General features: G+C 43.0%; 2 protein-coding genes across 3 annotated transcripts in view; one reads left to right on the top strand and one right to left on the bottom strand.

Annotated features, from left to right (window-relative positions):
• Positions 1–3,610, bottom strand: part of LOC124545209 — a 38,360-nt gene extending 34,750 nt beyond the window's left edge. Inside the window, exon 1 of the mRNA XM_047124076.1 lies at positions 3,254–3,610. Coding sequence (XP_046980032.1) covers positions 3,254–3,547 — 294 coding nt within the window. The 5' untranslated portion in view covers positions 3,548–3,610. The remainder of the gene's footprint in view (positions 1–3,253) is intronic.
• A 115-nt stretch (positions 3,611–3,725) lies between these two features.
• The window catches only part of LOC124544662 (DNA repair protein RAD50), a 251,508-nt gene continuing 233,498 nt past the window's right edge, over positions 3,726–21,735 (top strand). The window contains exons 1-2 of one of the 2 annotated variants that reach the window (XM_047123280.1): positions 3,726–3,851; positions 3,927–4,197. In XM_047123280.1, coding sequence (XP_046979236.1) covers positions 3,796–3,851; positions 3,927–4,197 — 327 coding nt within the window. In that variant the 5' untranslated portion in view covers positions 3,726–3,795. Of the gene's footprint in view, positions 4,198–21,735 lie in introns of both variants that reach the window. The other variant, XM_047123281.1, reaches the window with a different exon arrangement.

The following is a 21,735-nucleotide window of genomic DNA, read 5'->3' as shown; positions in this document are numbered from 1 at the left end:
ACCCTCAGATACACCAACTTCCAAGTCAAACCGGCAACAGACTCACCTCCACTGTCAGCAACAGAAGAATAACCATGCCACCAGCTCATCTGAAGGATTTTTTAGCATCAGGTCTAAAGGGAAAGGTGCCACCAAGATAAGTGAAAACAAATACCTAACAGTGTTTCACCAAAACATTCAAGCCATAAAGAACAAAGCACAACAGCTAGAAGTAGAATTGGAAAAATTTGATAGCCAAATTTTGTGTATCACTGAACACTGGTGCAAAGGGAAGCAAATTGAACACATTGCATTAGCCTCATTTGACCTTGCATGTTACTATAGCAGAATCTCAATGAATGGTGGAGGTTCATGTATCTATGTAAAAAAAGGTATGTCATTTAAAGTAAGATATGATCTTTTAGATCTAGGTGAGGACAAACATTTCGAACTTTCCGCTGTTGAAATAATAGGACCTGGCATAGCAAAAAAATTAGTCATATTTTGTGTGTACCGCTCTCCTAGTGGAGACATTGATATATTTTTCTCAAAACTGAATCAAAGCTTAGACAGGGTTTCTGGACCAAAAGCAAATGTAATTATCTGTGGTGACTTAAACATTAATATGATGAAGCCTGATAAGACTAGCAACATATATGTGAATATTCTAAGCTGTTACGGAATATCCTCCCTTGTTAATTGTCCAACTAGAATAACGAAAGAATCCTCCTCATCTATAGATCATGTAGCTACAGATATTGATAGTAAAAAATGTCATATTGTTGTCCAAAACCTGGGCCTAGCAGACCACCTCTGCCAGATCTTAAAAACTAACATTCATGTAGAAACTCCTCCTAAACTTTGTACATACAAAAGAATGTTTTCCAAATCAGCCCTGCATCAGTTTAAATCCCAGCTAGAATATGAAGATTGGAGGGAAGTCTATGCAGAAACCAACGCAAATCAGAAATTTATCAAGTTCATGTCAATTTTTAAACTCAGATTTGAAGAGATGTTTCCCAAAACTCTTTATCAAATTAAAACTACAAAGAGAAATCAGTGGGTGACTACAGGTATCAAAAAATCCTCAGAAACTCTTAGATATCTCAACTCCATAAAAAATAATCAGTCTAACCCAGAAGTTCTGCAATCCTACAAAAAGTACAGGAAAATTTACAGAAAGGTGTTGCTAGCCGCAAAAAAACTTTCAAACAACAAAATATTACTTGAAGCTGAAAACAAGAGCAAAGCAGCCTGGAACATCGTCAAACAGGAAACATCTAACTGTGCTAAAAAGGACCTCAATTCACATATTAAAAACAAAGATGTACCAGTAGGTAACCCTAAAAAATTAGCTGATTTTGTTAACTCATATTTCAGTAGTATTGCAAAAAAATTACAGCAGAAATTTCCAGATATGTATGATTTACCTACTCAGAACCAGCCAACAAACTCAATGGTGCTCTTGCCAACTACAGAAAGGGAAGTGGCACTAGTAGTACACCAACTAAAAAATAAAACTTCAGTAGGACTTGATGAAATTCCAGTCTGCGTAATTAAAGATTGTATAGACTCCATAAAGGGCCCATTAACAGACATAATTAATGAATCTTTCGAGTCTGGATACTTTCCGGAGTACCTAAAACAAGCAAAAGTTATACCTATCCTTAAAAACGGAGATGTGGAAAATGTAGAGAACTACAGGCCGATCTCTATACTGTCTATCATTTCTAAAATAATAGAAATACTAGTCAAAAAGAGACTGCTAAATTACCTGAATAAATATAATCTTCTTTCCAATGAACAATTTGGTTTTAGGCCCGGAAAAGGCACACAATATGCTATAGCACAGTTCACTAAAGCAATTTTAGAAGCACTGGACAAAGGTGAAAATGTAAGTGGTATCTTTTTAGACTTGTCCAAGGCCTTTGATACAGTTGACCACAAAATCTTACTTCATAAATTAGGGCAAATAGGAATAAGAGGTGTGACAAAGAAGTGGTTCAAATCATACTTGGAAAACAGAGTTCAACGAGTTGAGATATCACAAGTTTCAAACAATTCCCTTATAAAACACCTGTCTGACCCAGAAAATGTGAATATAGGCGTCCCACAGGGAAGTGTATTAGGCCCAATATTGTTTCTTATATACATTAACGACTTCCCACAAAGTATCAGACATGGCGAAAAAATACTTTTTGCTGATGATAGCAACATAGTAATAACAGGTGAAAATCCAACACAACTGTCAGAAAGAGCAAACGAGGCTCTCAATGATGTCCACAACTGGTCATTAAAAAATAAAGTAACCCTAAATGTAAAGAAAACTAACTATATTAACTTCCAATTGAACAAAAAACACAATGCCACTAGAATAAAAGTTAATAATAATGAATTAGAATGTGTAACAAGTACCAAATTCTTAGGGATGAATGTAGACAGCCAACTGAAATGGACAAACCATGTCAACATTTTGGCAAAGAAATTATCCACAGCATGCTATGCTCTTAGAATCCTTGCACCGGTATGCAATAATACCTGTCTTAAAATAACATATTACGGATATCTACACTCAGTCCTCAGCTATGGGATCATGTTTTGGGGAACAAGTGCCAGTAACATACAAACTGTGTTCAAAGTACAAAAAAGAGCCATAAGGATAATAACAAATAGCAACAACAGGGCCCACTGTCTAGAATTATTTAGAAAGCTAGGAATTCTAACTGTTTCTTGTGAGTATATCTTTCAGAACATAATGTTCATTAAGAAAAATCTTAACGTGTACAACACAAACAGCCTAATACATGACCATGAAACAAGAGCTTGTCACCACATCCATCTAGATAGAAAGAACAAGACAAAGACACAAAAAAGTATATTTTACAATGGGATAAAACTGTACAACAAAGTACCACAAGAAATTAAAGAAATAAATGAGCCCCTCACTTTCAGACAAAAGCTTAAAACCTTTTTAGTAAGTAAAAGTTTTTATACTGTAAAAGAATATTTAACATAGATGTAGATTATTAGCAACATATGACATTATCACCAAAATATTATGTAAATCATAAATATGTGTATGACTAGTTATAAAAACTACACAAAATATGAGAAACCTGTTTAATTGTAAATGTAAATGTGTGCTCATGTTTTGTAATCTGACGACATCCATACAATATTTATTGTTCCACGGATGAATAAATAAATAAATAAATAAAAAATAAATTACTCACTTGAACTTACAGAACCCATAAATTAAACGATCAATCCTTACTTGTGATATTACACCAAATGTTGTTTGCATGGAACTCAGAGTCTTTGAAATTTTAGTTGCTCCTGATCTTAATATTCGCGTGGCATCTTCACGAGTCACTTGTATATTCGAGAGATTTAAACCACTCCACAATTTTTCTCGTTTTCTTTTTCCTTGCACTTTCAGTTCCGACGGGCACGATTGTTCTCTGTCGTATTTGTCTTGAAGCTTTCTTCTAGTGGTTCTTCTGGTGGACGTAACAAGTTCATTACGCCTGAATTTTAACGCGTCGCAAAACGCTTCTTGATACATCATTATTTTCCTCGCAACACAAAACCAAATTTCAAAACCAACCGCTACTTTCTGCGCACCATTGATTACAACTGTGTACCAACATACAAATAATCTACCAACAGTATACTACAAATAATGCAATAATATCTTTGGAAACTGGAAGAGAAGTCTGGGCAAACTTGGAGGTGCATGTTGGTAAACATGATTAGATATTGGCGGGTGTATGGCATGTGTTTTCAGCGTGGAAATTTGGCTGTCAGAAATTGTTGATGATTTGTGTTTTAAAGATAGTGTCATATTATGAAAGCGCCATTGGTACATTAATGTAGGTAACACTGATTAGAGGATAGGCGCCCTTCCGTGATGTGACGGATTGTATCACTATTGATATTGTTTACAGTTATTTGTTCGTATTCGGTCCTTTAAAATTCGATATAATGGCTAGATTACTTAAGATGCAGATACAGGGAATCCGAAGCTTTGGTCCGAACGACAGTGATCAGCAGATGATTACGTTTCAATCACCTGTGACGCTGATATTAGGGCAGAACGGATGTGGTAAGACGACGACAATTGAAGCCCTGAAGTATGCAGCTACAGGTGAGGTGCCAGCAGGAACTAAACAAGGGCAGTCGTTTGTTCATGACCCGAAGATGGCTCGTCAGCCAGAGGTAAGTAGTTGACGTTACAATCTATTCACTGGGTTATGTTTACTGTTTGTCGTTGTGTTTTACATATCTATGAAGTCAATTTGCTATTCAGTACTTACTTTGCTTTCCCCCGACCTGTGACAAGCCGCATTAGGTCGCTTATACGAGGATTACTGTTTGTGTTTTTAAACATCTTGCTTTAGTGACCATTAGTAGAGATGAAAACACTTCCAAATATAACAAAAAAAGTGATATTACAAAACAAGGTATCAAATCTTCTAACATTTGGATTTGTTGTCAGGCACCTGCTGACTCAAAACAGCTGAGCATTTGAACCACTGAGAAAGTTTGCAGTGCATATCTGCACCTATACTCTGCAAACCACAATGGCAGAGCATAAGTCCTGTTGTACCAGGTATCATGGTTTCTTACTGTTCTGTTCACATATGGAGCATGGGAAGACTGACTGAATGTCTCAGTGCATGTAGTAATTATTCTACTCTTATTCTCGTGGTCCCTGTGTGAGCGATACGTAGGGGATTGTAGTAAAGCTGATTCTTGAAACTTTGCTAATAGACTTTCTTGGGATAGCCTAGTTGGTTCTATCTTCAAGAGATTTCCAGTTCAGCTCCTTCAGTATCTCTGTGACACTCACCCATGGATTAAACAAACTTCATTTGATGATGACTTTCCATCCAAGATAACATGCTGTTTCCTCCCTACCAAAAAGTCGTCAATCCAGTCATATGGTACTCCATATGATCAAACATTTGACGATAAGCAAAAATCAAACAATAGAAACTCCAGGTAGAAAAACAACAATGTAGGAAAAGACAGATTGCTACTTACCTTTAAGAAGTTCCCACAAGATTAGATTATATTCGTTGCAGACAGGCACAATTAAGACACTCGCATATATCTTTCGGCCACAGCCTTCGTCAGTAAGACACACACACACACACACACACACACACACACACACACACACACACAAGAGCAAGCACACTCCATGTACACATAACTGCCAACTACAGTATCCCGGGCCAAAATGTAACTATCACATGGGATGCAAGCAGCAATCTGGAAGGGGCAGGAAGGGAAAGGGACAGTACGTACGGGGAGGGAGAGGAACGCTGTTTGGTGGAGTGTGCAGGGACTAGACTGCCATCAGGCACAGTGTCAGGGGGCTGTGTGGCAGGGAGGTGGGAAAAGAAAGGAGCAAAAAGGATAGGAGCTGTGAAAGATGGCTGGATGCTTTGGCAGAGGGCTGCAAATAAGCAGGGTGAGAGATGAGAAAGGGACGGAGATTTTTGGACAGAGAAGATGGAAGCTGTTGGGTGGAGGATGTGGGCCAGGATAATTACGGAAGCGGAGAATGTATTGTAAGGGTAACTCCCATCTGCGCAGTTCAGGAAAGCTGCTGATGGAGGGAAGGATCCTTATGGCTTGGGTAGTGAAGCAGCCATTGAAATAAAGTGTGTTATGTTCAGCTGTTTATTGTGCCACAGTGTGGTCTATTTTTCTCTTGGCCACAGTTTGAAGGTGGCCATTCATCCTGGTTGACTGCTGGTTGGTAGTCATACCAACATAAAATGTATGCAGTGATTGCAGCAGGGCTGGTAAGTAACATGGGTGCTTTCACAGGTGGCCCAGCCCCTGTTGGGGTAGGATAAGCCTATGACTTGACTGGAATAGAAAGTGCTGGTTGGATGGATAGGGCAGATTTTGCACCTGGGTCTTCCTCAGGGGTATGATCCTTGTGGCAAAGAGTTGAAATAGGGAGTGGCATAGGGATGGACCAAAATGTTGTGGAGATTGGGTAGGCAGTAGAACACCACTTTACAAGGGAGTGGGAAGTATCTTGGGCAGGATGTCCCTCATTTTCAGGGCACGATGATAGGTAATTTGATTATGTACAACTGAACTAACTTACAAGTGAAGTAGTGCTTTCTCTAAAGATATTGGTTACAGCAGCAGACAACTCTGTTAGGTGATAGAAGGGTCCAATTATCATTTTATGCCCACCCCTGATACTGAGTCTTCATGAAACAATCTCAAATGCAACTGCAGCTTCTATCACGGTGAATATGAGTTTCTTGTCTACTGCGACAAATACACCAGCTCCAATTCCCCTTTTGATATGCACTTAAATTTTCCCCAAAAATATCATCACTATCAATTTCAGGTTTCAACCAGATTTCTGAACATAGTATTATCTGAGCTTCACTGCTTTTTATGAGCAGTTCAAACTCTGGCACTATGTTGCAAATTCTTCGGCAATTTACCATTAGGATTTCAGTACCCTAAGCTGTGTGGAGGCATTCTTTCAATCTTACACTCATGCTTCTGTGTTTCCTACAGCTATTGTTATGTGGATTGGATGGAGAGTTGCCTAATGTAGAAAAACCCTTGTGTGCACCCCCTACATAATCGGCTACCTTAGTAGCATCATTTGATGTGTAGTACACACCTGATCCATTTAGGGGGACCCTACAATTCTCAGCACTGTGGCACAAGTCCAGGAAGTCACAGCGTAGTTTGTCACAGAATCTTTGAAGTCTCTGGTTCAGTCTTTCCACTCAACTCATTACCAAAGGGCCACAATCAGTTATGGGGACAATGCTGCAAATCGTGAGTTCATTGGAACTCCATGCGCAAGGCTGATCTTCTCAAACTTCTCTGCCAGTCACTGGAATGACTCAAGTATGACCTTAGAGCTCAGACAACAGGCACCCTCACCAGCATGAAATGCCAAACGAAAGTGGAAGGAAACCTCACTAAAGACTTTGAAGTTAACTAAGGTTATGACAGGTGACACAATGTTTGAGAGAGTGATGAGAAATCTGGAGATCAATAACCCAGGTGGCACTCTGTTTAACCATATAAACCGAAACCAAGCATATGCCGATGGTGTTTATATGCTGCCTAGAAGACTTAAAAAGGATGGAAGAAGGATTTGGCAGACTAGAAAAGAAGGCATAACAGTTGAGGTTTCGAGTAAATAACACCAAAACACTGTATCTCTTCACTTCCAGGAGTAACGCTGATGTTATAGAGAGAGAGAGAGAGAGAGAGAGAGATAGAGATAGAGATATCAAACTGAATGGGTCTGACTGTGGGAGACCTGAGAAGTGCCAGTACTTGGAAGCACTGGTAACTGATAACAATGTAAGGAAGGAAATAAAAGTATTGCCGTGGTAAATAAAGCTTACTGAGCACAGATTAAGGTTATTTAGTCACATAACTTGAGCAGAAAATCAAAGGTGTCTGTCTCTCAGACAGTTACAAGGCCGGTGGTAATGTATGGCTCAGAAACATTGTCAATGATTGTGGCAGAAGAGAGAAACTAGAGATGAAAATATTAAAAAAAAAAATTGGAGGAGTGAATGAGGCAGGACAACGAAAAATATTGAAAAATAAGGAATTGGAAGAATTATACAGCTGTGCTGATCTAGAGTCAGAAATCAAGAGCTACAGATTAAAATGATTGTGTAATCTAAATTGAATTTCAGGTTATGGATGTGTCAATGAGGTCTACAGAGGAAATCCTGGTAGCAGAATGCACAAAGTTAGACCACAGATCAAAGGCTGGATGATGTGGGAATTGACGTGAGAAAGATGGGAAAAGAAGATGGAGGAAATGAGCAGGAGATTGTCAGTATTGGGCTGCAATCATCAGAGATGCCAAGGCCATATATGGACTTTATTGTCAACAAGTAAGCAAGCAAGCCTGTCCATTTTAAAAAACTAGATCCTGTACTCCACAATGGAGTAAGTCTGACAATTGGAGCTTTCAAATGAGCCTAGTTGATAGCGTTTTTGTGGTAGTGGGAATATCAACATTGAAAAAAAGACACGACAAAATGTAGATAACTACACAACCATGATTAATTAAATGCTGTATGACACCTGTCGTCCCATTTTATTTCACTCTCTATTGACCTGATTTCTTATAAACTGCCTTAGGGCTGGACTGGAATACTCTTTCAAATTCTAAAGGTGGCAGGAGTAAAATACAGGGAGCGAAAGGCTGTTTACAATTTGTACAGAAACCAGATGGCAGTTATAAGAGTTGAGGGGCATGAAAGGGAAGCAGCGGTTGGGAAGGGAGTGAGACAAGGTTGTAGCCTCTCCCCGATGTTATTCAATCTGTATATTGAGCAAGCAGTAAAGGAAACAAGAGAAAAATTCGGAGTAGGTATTAAAATCCATGGAGAAGAAATAAAAACTTTGAGGTTCGCCAATGACATTGTAATTCTGTCAGAGACAGCAAAGGGCTTGGAAGAGCAGTTGAATGGAATGGACAGTGTCTTGAAAGAAAGATATAAGATGAACATCAACAAAAGCAAAACAAGGATAATGGAATGTAGTCGAATAAGTCGGGTGATGCTGAGGGAATTAGATTAGGATATGAGACACTGAAAGTAGTAAAGGAGTTTTGCTATTTGGGGGGCAAAATAACTGATGATGGTCAAAGTAGAGAGGATATAAAATGTAGACTGGCAATGGCAAGGAAAGCGTTTCTGAAGAAGAGAAATTTGTTAACATTGAGTATAGATTTAAGTGTCAGGAAGTTGTTTCTGAAAGTATTTGTATAGAGTGTAGCCATGTATGGAAGTGAAACATGGACGATAAATAGTTTGGACAAGAAGAGAATAGAAGCTTTCGAAATGTGGTGCTATAGAAGAATGCTGAAGATTAGATGGATAGATCACATAACTAATGAGGTGGTGTTGAATAGGATTGGGGAGAAGAGAAGTTTGTGGCGCAACTTGACAAGAAGAAGGGACTGGTTGGTAGGACATGTTCTGAGGCATCAAGGGATCACAAATTTAGCATTGGAGGGCAGTGTGGAGGGTAAAAATCATAGAGGGAGACCAAGAGATGAATACACAAAGCAGATTCAGAAGTATGTAGGTTGCAGTAAGTACTGGGAGATGAAGAGGCTTGCACAGGATAGAGTAGCATGGAGAGCTGCATCAAACCAGTCTCAGGACTGAAGACAACAACAACAACAACAAGCCTTAGGGCATGATGACCATCAGCAGTAAGGCTTCAAGACATCTGATGAGAACTTAAGCTTCTTCTGATTATCTGCATGCAATACTCCCTATTGTGAAAGCTTTCCTAGCATGTTCCGCAACTTGTAGTAGGGATGAATCTATGGTACAGCACCGAACACTATGTAGCTCCCAATTTTTATCAGTGTGCTGCATTTTATTCAGTCATGAAAGAGTACCTACATTTTATTCTCCTTTATACAGATTGTTCCAAACATAATAAGTGAGTCAGCTATGCATATGTACACAAACAGAACCAAGAACAACATGTGGAAAGAATCCAGCATTTGTACTGCAGAGCAAATAGCCATACATAGAGCACTAGAAAACATAACATCTTTCCTCAACAGTATTACATTCTACATAGGGAATGCATTAGTACAATGAAAGAATAGACGAGCGTTGTCCAAAACATCCATTGATCTGCCATCCATGATCAATTATATGCTCTCTGTGGTACGGGAATGTCAACAGTCTTCCTTTAACCACGGTTTGGAAGATTTCATTACAAACATGAAGAAGAGAACATTTTCAATATGATAACACAGAATTGGACATACAAAAATAACTCATGAAATGAGGAGGAACATTAACCATTCACTACATCATCAAAGATTGTACTGTTTCATAAGACCTGCAGTGGTACATGGACCAAGGACGCCTCCTGTCGGAGATTCTGGAGGATGATTAAGCAGTTACAAGCTGTGTGCTAGACTTCTTGCAAGGGAGTAGATATTGCAATAATATTTAAAGTAAACACCTCCATACTTCAATTCAGAGACCGAGGTAGGAGGGGATACTTGTCACTGCGGATTCAGCCCGGAGGCTATACCCAATCTACTTTTAGTTCATGAAACCGACAAGAATGACAAAATATCTTTCTGTTCGTATTTCTGAACTAAGAGCATGCCAATGGAGCAGCTCTAACATTTTCATCACTTCTGTGAAGGCGATTCAACCTCTAAGACATATGATGTCATCTGAAACTAGGGAACCATCTATCAGTATTCTGCTGGAGGATGTAAGCCGTAAGCCTCATAGTTTGCTCCCTATGAAGGAGTGGATATTGTGATGAGTTAGCACACCGAGATGTCGGCTTAGGCAGCAGGGATGGGAAGGGATACCCTTCGTAAACGATTTAGCCCCAAGGCATCAGCCAATCCTCTTTACACATCCGAATCTAACACGGACTACAAAATTTTTTATTTATATCACTGAATATAAAATACTAGCTATATATACTAAGCTGCCATTTTAACTTTCTACGCAGTGTTCTTAGTATGATTTTGACAGCTGATTTTTAATAGTGTAGTGAACCATTCATGTACTTAATACAAAAATATGACAGATGTATTACTGTTAAAAAAAGAAAGCAGCTCATACCTACATCTTCAAATGCCATGAGAGGATTCAGGGACTAATAACAACATAGTTGAATCCCTTTATATTTACAGTCACAGTCATAATCGTCATAGTCTTCACCACCACCACCACCACCACCACCACCACCACCACCACCACCACCGCCGCCACTGCCACCACCATGCATCTTAGAATGTAGCTCAAGCATTTGGAACTCACATCAAATAGAGCTGATGGAGGAAAAAAAAAAAAAAAAAAAACAAAACACACACCTCCAGAATGAGAGTTTCACTCTGCAGCGGAGTGTGCACTGATATGAAACTTCCTGGCAGATTAAAACTGTGTGCCGGACCAAGACTCGGACACAGGACCTTTGCCTTTCGCGTGCAAGTGCTCTACCATCAGAGCTGTGAGGACGGGGTGTGAGTTGTGCTTGGGTAGCTCAGATGGTCCCGAGTTCAAGTTTCGGTTTCAGCACACATTTTCAATCTGCCAGGAAGTTTTAGTCGTATGGTTGCCATCTGTGTGCATGGTTTCAAGAACAAGTATGGTGACACAAATTATAAAGGTTAAAATAATCACAGAGACATCTTGGCAGTCCTTTCTCTGTACAGAGATGGAACAGGAAGAACCCCCTAATGAATGGAACTGTGGGAAGTACTCTCTCCAGGGTATGGATGTAGGTATAGAATTGCATTCTCTTGAGTTTCTTCCAGTGCATCCCTGTGTGGCATCCTCCTTCCCTACAACTAGTTCTCATGTAGTAATTCTGCCATAAACTGCTCCAGACAAAATCTGTTGCAACTGTTTCCAGTGATTGATGCCCATTGGTGCATTTTAAATAGTAAACTTCACAGGCCAGGAAGAGTTGAAGTATATGGGTTATTCATATTTCCTGCTTTCAAGAAAGAATAATCACAACTGTTTCAATCCTGCACATTATTATGAATGCCTTTCTCTTCTTATGCCGATGAATCACATTAATGTGACCACAAGTCGAAATTCTGAATAACCACATTTTGCACTGCAGACCGCTGCAAGACATGCAGGAAGATATTGAGAGGGATTTGGAGCCAAGCCAACTCTAGTGCTGTGGCCACCTGCACTAGATTTCTCGGTTGAGGATCCATGGCGTGAACAGCCCGATTGGATAGTCTCACAAATTCTTGACTGAATTTAAATCCGTGGAGTTTGGTGGCCAGTGAAATATGGTAAACTTATCCTGGTGCTCTTCAAACCACACACATATACATTGGGAACTGTGGAAATGTGGCATTTTCCTGTTGGTAGGTGCCACCTGAGGAGGAAAAGTAAACTGAATGTAGGAGTGGCTGTCATCCCCAAGGATAGATGCGTATCTGCAATGATCCACTGTGCATAACAGAATGACGAAATCACCGAGGAAATATCACGAAAACATTCCCCAGCTCATAACACTCTCGCCTCTGCCCTGAACCTTTCCAACGATTGTTGCGGTGTGTTTGCTTTCGTTCTGATGGAGCAGAAAATGTAATTCATCTCAAAAGGCCAACTTTCACCTCTCAGTAGATGTCCAGTTGCGGCATTGGCATGCAAATTCCAGCCTTCATCGTCCATGAATAGCATGAGTGCATGGACCAGGCACCTGCTGCAGAGACCCATACACAGCAACATTCATCGAACAGTCTTTGAAAAGACACAGTTTTTAGCCCATTGTTTAATCTGGGAAGTCTGTTACTGAACAGTTGCACATATGTTCACCCTACCATATCTCAGCAACTGCAGTTCACCCATGTCATTTGTGTCCCAGGGCCAGTTTTAGATAGCACCATTTGGAAGTGAACAGTATGTTTTAACCATAGCAGCAACCAGACAGTTTACAAAGTTAGCTGTTTTGGAAATGCATCTATCCTTTCTCCAAAAGCCAGTGGCTGTGCCCTTTTGGAGATCAGATAAATTATTCCATTTTCGTATGAAGACAATGACTGCATTGACATTTATAGACCCTCAACTGCGAGTGCTGCCACCTGGTGTATGGGTATGGTTATTGCACATTGATGTAAAATGTATGCCATGGTCACATAATGTGAATGGACCATGTATAACAGCTGCCTGTAAAGTAAGTGCATCTAGGAATGACTGCTTCATCATGTTGTCAATGAAAAGTTCGTTTTGGAAGAGGTGTCATAAACCATTAACCCTACTTGTCACTACTGATGCCACCTCCATTTATGCCAACATCCCTAATGTCCATGACCTTACTGCTGGAGCAACTGAATTACATTCTCCTCCAGAATTTCGACTACCTCTCGTTTTGTTCTGAAATGAGATATGTACAACCCACTATCCTTTCCACCCCTCTCTCAGACTGGGAAAGGTTGGGGGGTGGATAGACAGAATAAAAAATGGAGGGACACACTGAATTTTATATCAAGCTGTGATTCTTACTCTAGTACAAGTGTACACTTTTACACACACACACACACACACACACAAACCACCCTCCTTCTTTCCTAAGGGCTCGCAATTATGTACCTGGCAGCAGGGAACACCAAGCCTTTACAGTACACTTTCCCTTTTCTGTACTGCTCTTTTAGTGTTTAGATGCCTTGTTTTCTTGCATACTAGAACTCAAGGCTAGATGTTTTGGTGACATTACAGCTTTCTTTTAGACATGTTGTGATGTGTTCTTGATGTCTTATGGTACATTTTCACCTGTGCAGCTTGTGGCTTGTCACCTTGCAACTGTAGCTTGCCCCACACGGAAATAGCAGCGCTCAATGTGAACACAGGTGTGAATGCAGTCACTCTCATGCACGTGTTGAGGAAGAGGGGTACAACCTACATGTATACCTCTAATTGCTTGTGGGGAAAGCTACAGCCACACGGCAGTGAGCGAGCCCCAAGCTGCACACGTGTAAACATCCCTTTACATTTATTTTCACACTGACTAAAGGGTTCATTACTTGTTGTATGTAAAGTTTTTCAAATCCAAAGGTTAGTTTGAACACCACAATGCTTTACCAGTGGGGAAACTGCCCTCGGATGTAGTGCTAAAGTAGCCCAGTGCATAGCCCGTCAAAAACTGAACACAGATCAGATCGAGCATGAAAACACAAGGAAGGTGAACTTAACTGTGATAAAAGAAGCAAAATAGAAACAATGAATGGTGCAAGCTCAAGTTGTAAAACATCGAGCGAATTGCAAGAACCACGGCATTCTGGTTGTGTGGTCACGGTGTTGGACCTTTTTTTTTTCTTTCCCTCACACACAAAATTATGAACTTTCCGTCCGGTCATTGACATGTCTATTCTCCTTCTGTAGTCTTGCCTATTGTCATACTATGCACCAGTTATACGATATGAGTCATGCGGTAAGAGAATGTGATGAGTTGTGAGTGCAGGCGACATGCGCATAGACCTATTACAGAAATGAAAACAACAAATAAATGGGTAAGGACTATGTTAGAACAAAGGAACTCAACTGCCAAAGCTTCCAAAACTGAATGCAAGAGTCATAACATGTGGTACGTCTGTAGCACAAATAGGGGGTATGTACGGCTAGAAGTCCTGTCCTTACACCTCCCTTACATAAACGGACGTAACACCATGACACAGACACAAATTTGAATACAGTGAACAGACACCACAGTAACCAGATGGGCAGTTCATAATTTTGTGGGGAAAAGAAAGCCGGTGACCACATAACCATGATGCCGTGACTATTGAAATTCACTTGATGTTGCAGATCTTGAGCTCGGATGGTTCACTGTTTATATTTTGCTTCTTTTTTTCACATTTCAGTACACCTTCTTCCTGTCTTCTTGTTCAGTTTTTTACAGCCTATCCACTGGGCCATCTTACAACTATATTGGAGGGAGGAGGGTGGGGGTTGCAAAGGGGAGTTTCTCTTGTGAGTACGGTCCCATTTCACAGACTTTCTTCCAGAGTTGGAACTGAGTTAGCCAGGCAATTAAAGGGGTGATCTGCAGTTTAACATGGACTGTCAACTTGGCGTTATTTCATATTAACAAATCATTGCTTGAGGTAATATAAGAGTTTAGTACTAAAAAAATCTTAACAATCATCTTGGAACTGAACAGTAAACTGTTGAATCTGTTGTCAGACACAGATTGTCTGTGGCATCGAGCCACATAGATTTGTTCTACGACTTTCTGTATTGTACAGAAATGCAAAACATATGGGGAAGGCCACCCAGTGCACTACAAGGGCCAGCAGCCTTTGCAAGATAATCACCAGTGCCTTACATAGAGCAGCTATTGTGGGTTGGAACCTGTGGAAACAATGGGTAACACCAGGGCAGACGGTCTTTGATAAAGTGGATAAAACTCTCGTGAGTTAAGAGAGAGGCAATTTGATTAACTGAGATGGACACTGTTGTGCTACTGTCTGTCATGCCCTGGCCCCCGACCGTGCCATTGAAGGAAGGCCAGTCCCAAAGACGTGGAGGAACATATTTATCTAAATGTCTGGTTTGTACGAAGATATGATGAAATCTTCTCTATGACTAAGTGGTTCCCCCCCACCCCCTACCCCTGCTCTCTCTGCCATTTTTATACAGTGAAGACAAATTAGTGGTCGTAGCAGTGCAAGAGATGATGATAAGCATTTTAACCAAGATGCTGAACTCCATTCAATCACAGACTTTACTCTTCTGTACAACTTTGGACGTCATTCTGTTCACCATTATTCCCCACAAAAGACTCAGTATGACTCTGGGCATTATTGTCCACCTTGATTCCATATGGCAATCAAATGAACTGCATGCTAATCTGGAAGAGTGTGGATTTCAGTTATCTGCTGCATCTGAAAAGGGCCTAAGGAAAACAAGAGTGGATACTGGGACACACATTCTGTAATTTGAGTGGGAACACATTGCTGTAAAAGGTGGAAAATTTGGTTCACTGGTATGACATTGAGCCATATGCACCTCTAGCTATGCAGTGTTTTAAATGTCTTGCATTTGTACATCTTCCATGGTTTCCAGTGGATGAATGCCCCCATGTAATGAAATTTTGAGTGATTACAGGGTCATGGAACAATTTGTGAATATCTCCTTACTGCGCCAACCAACAAGGTCGAAAACCTTCTCATTTGCCGCTGTATCACATCTATCAAAAAGATGGAAAAATACAAGAAAACTAGAGCCTGACTAAATGCTGTACTTCGGCACAGTGAGACTGTGTGAATGCCTCCCTCTGCTATCGAAACCAGCTTCACGAGAAAGCTCAGTAATTAAGCTTGCAATTCCTTAGTTACTGAATCTTCACAGCATGATAATACGTCTTCCCCCCCCCCCCTCCCCACCCCCTCCTTTCTGTGGGTCCGGGGTTAGAATAGGCCCGAGGTATTCCTGCCTGTCGTAAGAGGCGACTAAAAGGAGTCTCACACATTTTGACCTTTATGTGATGGTCCCCTGTAGGGTTTGATCTCCATTTTTCAAATTTTCCCAAAGAGCAAGCCAATTGGGGAAGGGTGCCTTACATGGTGTGTCATGTCCTTTACATGCTGAGACCTATTGCATCCTTCTTGACATGGATCTGCACTTCTGGTCACTCTCCAACTGTTGGGCGAGGTCATCCTCCTAGGTTTTCCATCAACTGTGCAGTATAGTTTTCTACACTGACGATGATAATTGACTTGTGTGCTTAGTTGCACCCGATATCCAGCACGGTAACCAGTCCATTGTGGTGCGGCTGCCATGTATCCCGTTGGTTGTAGCCCCCTGACCACACGGGGATCGCTCTGCTGATACCTGCTCCATTAACTCCCCACATATGCCAAGGAGTAGATGCCTGTCACCATGGGGCATCAGGACTCCGGGCAATGACCATCCTGCTAGGTGGCCTTTGTTGCGGCTAGGTGGCGCCCATATGGAGTGCCCCTGGTTGGAGTGGGTGGCATCAGGGTGGATGACATGTGATGAAGCATGGCACATCATCTCTTGCTGGTGGTCAAACACCAGCAGTCTCTAAGCGTTCACAGGCTCAATTTAACGTACAGAAGTATGACCCCAAATTGTTCCCCTTCTTGGTCACACCATGGGAGGAACATCAGGCTAAGGATGGCAGCGGCTCTTATTCCTCCCAGTACCTTGTATGTTCGAGAGCTGATGGGGAATCTTTCACAATGATGAAGCCTCAGTTTTTGTTAAGTATTTAGAGGACAAGTTTGGGGAGGTGGAGGGATTGTCCAAAATGAGATCTGGGTCAGTCTTGATCAAAACAGCATCCTCTGCCCAGTCATGGGCATTACTCACTTGTGACAAGCTGGGGGATGTTTCTGTAACCATCACGCCCCATGAGAACTTAAATAGGGCCCAGGGTATCATATTTCACAGGGACCTTCTTTTGCAGTCTGATGATGAGCTGCACACCAATTTATAGCAGCGAGGCGTACATTTCGTTCGGCATGTCCACCAGGGTCTGAGGGATAATCAGGTTGCCACTGGTGCCTTCATCTTGGCCTTCAAGGATCATACATAACCCAATAACGTCAAGGTGATGGTCTACTGCTGTGATGTAAAAGCCCTATATCCCTTCCCCAATGCGGTGCTTTAAATGCTGGAAGTTCGGCCACATGTCTTCCTGCTGTACTTCCAGCATCGCATGTCGAGATTGCGGATGCCCGTCACATCCCAATACTCCATGTGCCCCGCCTCCCATCTGTGTCAACTGCAGAGAGCACCGTTTGCCTTGCTTGCCTGACTGCGAGATTCTCCAGAAAGAAAGGAAAATCATGAAGTAGAAGACCTTCACTGAGGCTAAGAGGAAATTTGAATGCCTATATCCCATACGTATGACATCATCTTACATGGCTGCTACAACAGTTATAGCCCCATCAGATATGCCAACCCCAGTCACCTCGCAGAGCCTGAAGACTACACCTGCCCGCTTGATGGTGGGGGGCCACTTCCCTCCCTGTTGCTCCTGCACCAGCTACTTCGGGAGTAACACCCCTACCCCCAACTATTGGGGATATCAGTCCCCACTTCTGCGCCAGAGAAGTGTAAATCTTCTTCGATTCCTCTCGCTAGGAAGGGGTCTCTGGGGTCACTCCCTTGCCAGGTTTCTACTAGTGGGAAAGAAGACACCTGCCAGTTGCTGAAGAGCCCAAAAGCAGGTGGTCTTACTGCTTCACACTCATCCTCCGTCCCAGAGACTGAATCAGTGAAGTCCTCCCAGGCAGGTAAACCCAAGGTGCAGCGAGAGAAATCCAAATAGAAGATCCCCAAGACCAAGGGAATTGCGGTGGCACCCACACCACCACTACCTACAAACTCTGCGTCAGCGGGTGAGGTGGAGATTTTGGCGTCTGCTGAGGTCCTAGATCTTGCCGGACCCTCAAGCACAATGGATATATCGGGAGGACAACGGTTCAATCCCGTCTCCGGCCATCTTGATTTAGGTTTTCCGTGATTTCCCTAAATCGTTTCAGGCAAATGCCGGGATGGTTCCTTTGAAAGGGCACGGCCGATTTCCTTCCCAATCCTTCCCTCACCCGAGCTTGCGCTCCGTCTCTAATGACCTCGTTGTCGACGGGACGTTAAACACCAACCACCACCACCACCACCACCACCACCACCACCACCACCACCACAATGGATATAGACTGCACAGGCAAAAAGTCAGTGGTAGCAGGTGATTCTGAAGTGTAAACTGCCTCATTGAATGTTCCATGCCTTCCCAGTCTCACGATGTCATCCTCCATTGGAACTGCGGCAGTTTTTTCCTCCACTTGGCTGAGCTACGGCAACTGTTAAGCCTTACACCTGCTATCTGCATTGCCCTCCAGGAAACCTGGTTCCCAGAAATGCGGACCCCTGCCCTCCGCAGCTATAAGTGATATTACAGGAATCGTAGCGACTATAATCGAGTGTCAGGTGGAGTTTGTGTTTATGACCTAAACTCGGTCTGTAGTGAACAGACCCCTTCAAAACCCTCTTGAAGCTGTGGCTGTCAGAATAAGGACGACACAGGAAATAACTGTCTGCGATGTGTATCTTCCTCCAGATCTTGCAATACCCCAGAATGTATTAGCTGCACTGATTGATCAACTCCCTAAACCTTTCCTACTTTTGGGAGATCTTAATGCCCATAACCCCTTGTGGGATGGCACCATGCTTATTGGCTGAGGCAGAGATGTCGAAACTTTACTGTATCAGTTCGGCCTTTGCATCTTAAGTACTGGTGCTGCCACACATTTCAGTGTGGCTCATGGTAGTTACTCGGCCATTGCTTTATCAATTTGCGGCCCAGGACTTCTCCCATCTATCCACTGGAGAGCACATGACGACCTGTGTGGTGGTGATCACTTCCCCATCTTCCTCTCACTGACCTGGTGTCAGGCACACGGATGCCTGCCCAGATGGACTTTAAAACAAGGCAGACTGGGAAACTGTCACCTCTGCTGTCACCGTTGACTCTCCCCCACACAGTAACAGAGAGTGATGGTTGAGCAGGTGATTACAACAATGCTTTCTGTGGCAGAAAACGCAATCTCTCGCTCTTTAGGATGGCCCCGGTGAAAGTCAATCCCTTGGTGTTTGCCAGAAGTTGCTGAAGCAATTAAGGAACGTTGACAAGCTCTACAGTGGCATAAGCGGCACCCTTCCCTGGAGCACCTTTAAACGGCTCTGTGTACGCGTTTGCCAATGATAGAAGCAGGAGTGTTGGGAGAGATATGTCTCGACCATTGGGTGCCATACATCACCTCCCGAAGTCTAGGCAAAGATCAAACATGTTTTTGGGTACCAGACCCCAACAGGTGTTCCCGGTGTTAATGCAAATGGCGTGTTATCTACCGACGCAATTGCGATTGCCGAGCACTTTGCTGAGCACTGTGCTCATGCGTCTGCGTTGGAGAATTACTCGCAGGCTTTCACACTCTCAAACGACGGCTGGAAGGGAAAGTTCTCTCGTTCACTACACGTCACATAATGCCTATAATGCTGCATTTACGGAGTGGAAGCTCTTCAGTGCCTTTGCACATTGCCCCGATACTGCTCCTTGGCTAGATCGGATCCACAGTCAGATGATTAAACGTCTCTCATCTGACTACAAGTGACATCTCGTTATCTTCAACCGGATCTGGTGCGATGGCGTCTTTCCATCACAATGACGGGAGAGCACCATCATTTCGGTGTTCAGATCTGGTAGAAACCCGCTTGATGTGGATGGCTATCGAGCCATCAGCCTCACCGACGTTCTTTGTAAGGTGCTGGAACGTATGGTTTGTTGGCAGTTGGGTTGGGTCTTGGAGTCATGTGGCCTGCTGGCTCCATGTCAGGGCGGCTTCCGCCGGAGTTGCTCTACCACTGATAATCTTGTGTCCCTCGGGTCTGCCATCCGAACTGCCTTTTCCAGATGGCAACATGTGGTTGCCGTCTTTTTTAATTTATGAAAACCGTATGACACCACCTGGCGACATCATATCCTTGCCACATTATACGAGTGGGGTCTCCGAGGCCCACTCCCGATTTTTATCCAGAATTTCTTGTCACTTCGTACTTTCCATGTCCAAGTTGGTGCCTCCCGTAGTTCCCCACATATCCAGGAGAATAGGGTCCCACAGGGCTCTGTATTGAGTGTATGTTTATTTTTTAGTGGCCATTAATGGTCTAGCAGCAGCTGTAGGGCATTCAGTCCCACCTTCTCTGAGACGACTGCATTTCGTACTGCTCCACCAGTACTGGTGTTGCTGAGTGGCACCAACAGGGAGCCATCCACAAGACGCAGTCATGGGCTCTAGCCCACGGTTTCCAGTTTATGGCTGCAAAGTCTGTGTTATGCACTTCTGTCGGCATTGTACCGTTTATCTGGAACCGGAACTTTACCTTAATGATGATACACTCACTGTAGTGGAGACATATCGATTCTTAGGACTGGTTTTTGATGCCTGATTGACTTGGCTTCCTCATCTTTGTCAACTTAAGCAGAAGTACTGGCAGCACCTCAATGCCCTCTGCTGCCTGAGCAACACCAATTGGGGTGCAGATCGCTCTACACTGCTGCAGCTCTACAGAGCCATTGTTCAATCCCGCCTTGACTATGGTAGTCTGGTTTACAGTTTGGCAGCGCCTTCAGCATTGTGCTTTGCGTTTACTCGACCCACTGCGCCACTGTGGCGTTCTCTTAACAATAGGAGCTTTGAGGACGAGTCTGGTGACCAGCATCCTGGTGGAGGCCGGAGTCCCTCCATTGCAGGTTAGGCATGCACAACTGTTGGCGAGTTACATTGCACACATTCATAGTTTTCCTGCGCATTTGAATTACTGTCTCCTTTTCCCACCGACAGCAGTTCATCTCCCCATATCGGCGACCCAGGGCAGGGCTTCCAATTGCAGTTCATGTCCGATCCCTTCTTTCCGAAGTGGAGTCCTTGCCTTTACTATCTATACTCGAGGTCCATTCACATACACCTCCATGGTGCACAGCTAGACTGCAGCTTCGCCAGGGCCTTTCATATGGTTGTAAAGACTCAGTTAACCTTGTGGCTCTCCGCTGCCACTTCCTCTCGATTCTTGGCATGTACCGACGCCTTGATGTGGTTTACACCAATGGCTTGATGGCTGATGATCACGTCAGCCTACACGTATGTCCATGAAGGACATATTGAACAGCATTCCTTGCCTGATGGCTGCAGTGTTTTCACTACCGAGCTGGTGGCTATATCTTGTGCTCTTGAGCACATCCGTTCATGCCCTGGGCAGTTGTTTCTTCTGTATACTGACTCCTTTAGCTGCTTGCGAGCTATCGACTAGTGCTACCCTTGGTAGTGATCATCCAGGAGTCCATCTATGCCCTGAAGTGGTCCAGTTGTTCAGTGGTGATTGTCTGGACCCCAAGTCACATCAGAATCCCAGGCAAAGAACTTACCGACAGGCTGGCCAAACAGGTTATGCAGAAACCACTTATGGAGATCAACTTCTCTGCAACTGACTTGCGTTCAGTACTACGCCACAAGGTTTTGCGGCTTTGGGAGACTGAATGGCATAACCTCAGTACGCACAACAAACTGCGTGCCATTAAGGAGGCTATGAGTGTTGGAAGACCTCCATGGGGGCCTCTCGCAGGGTCTCTGTGGCTCTCTGTCGGTTCTGCATTGGCCACACTTGGGTGACACATACCTCCTGCGCT

The sequence above is a fragment of the Schistocerca americana genome, chromosome 8 (assembly GCF_021461395.2).
Source record: "Schistocerca americana isolate TAMUIC-IGC-003095 chromosome 8, iqSchAmer2.1, whole genome shotgun sequence".
NCBI classification, from domain to species: domain Eukaryota; kingdom Metazoa; phylum Arthropoda; class Insecta; order Orthoptera; family Acrididae; genus Schistocerca; species Schistocerca americana.
This window is presented reverse-complemented; position numbering and strand designations above follow the sequence as displayed.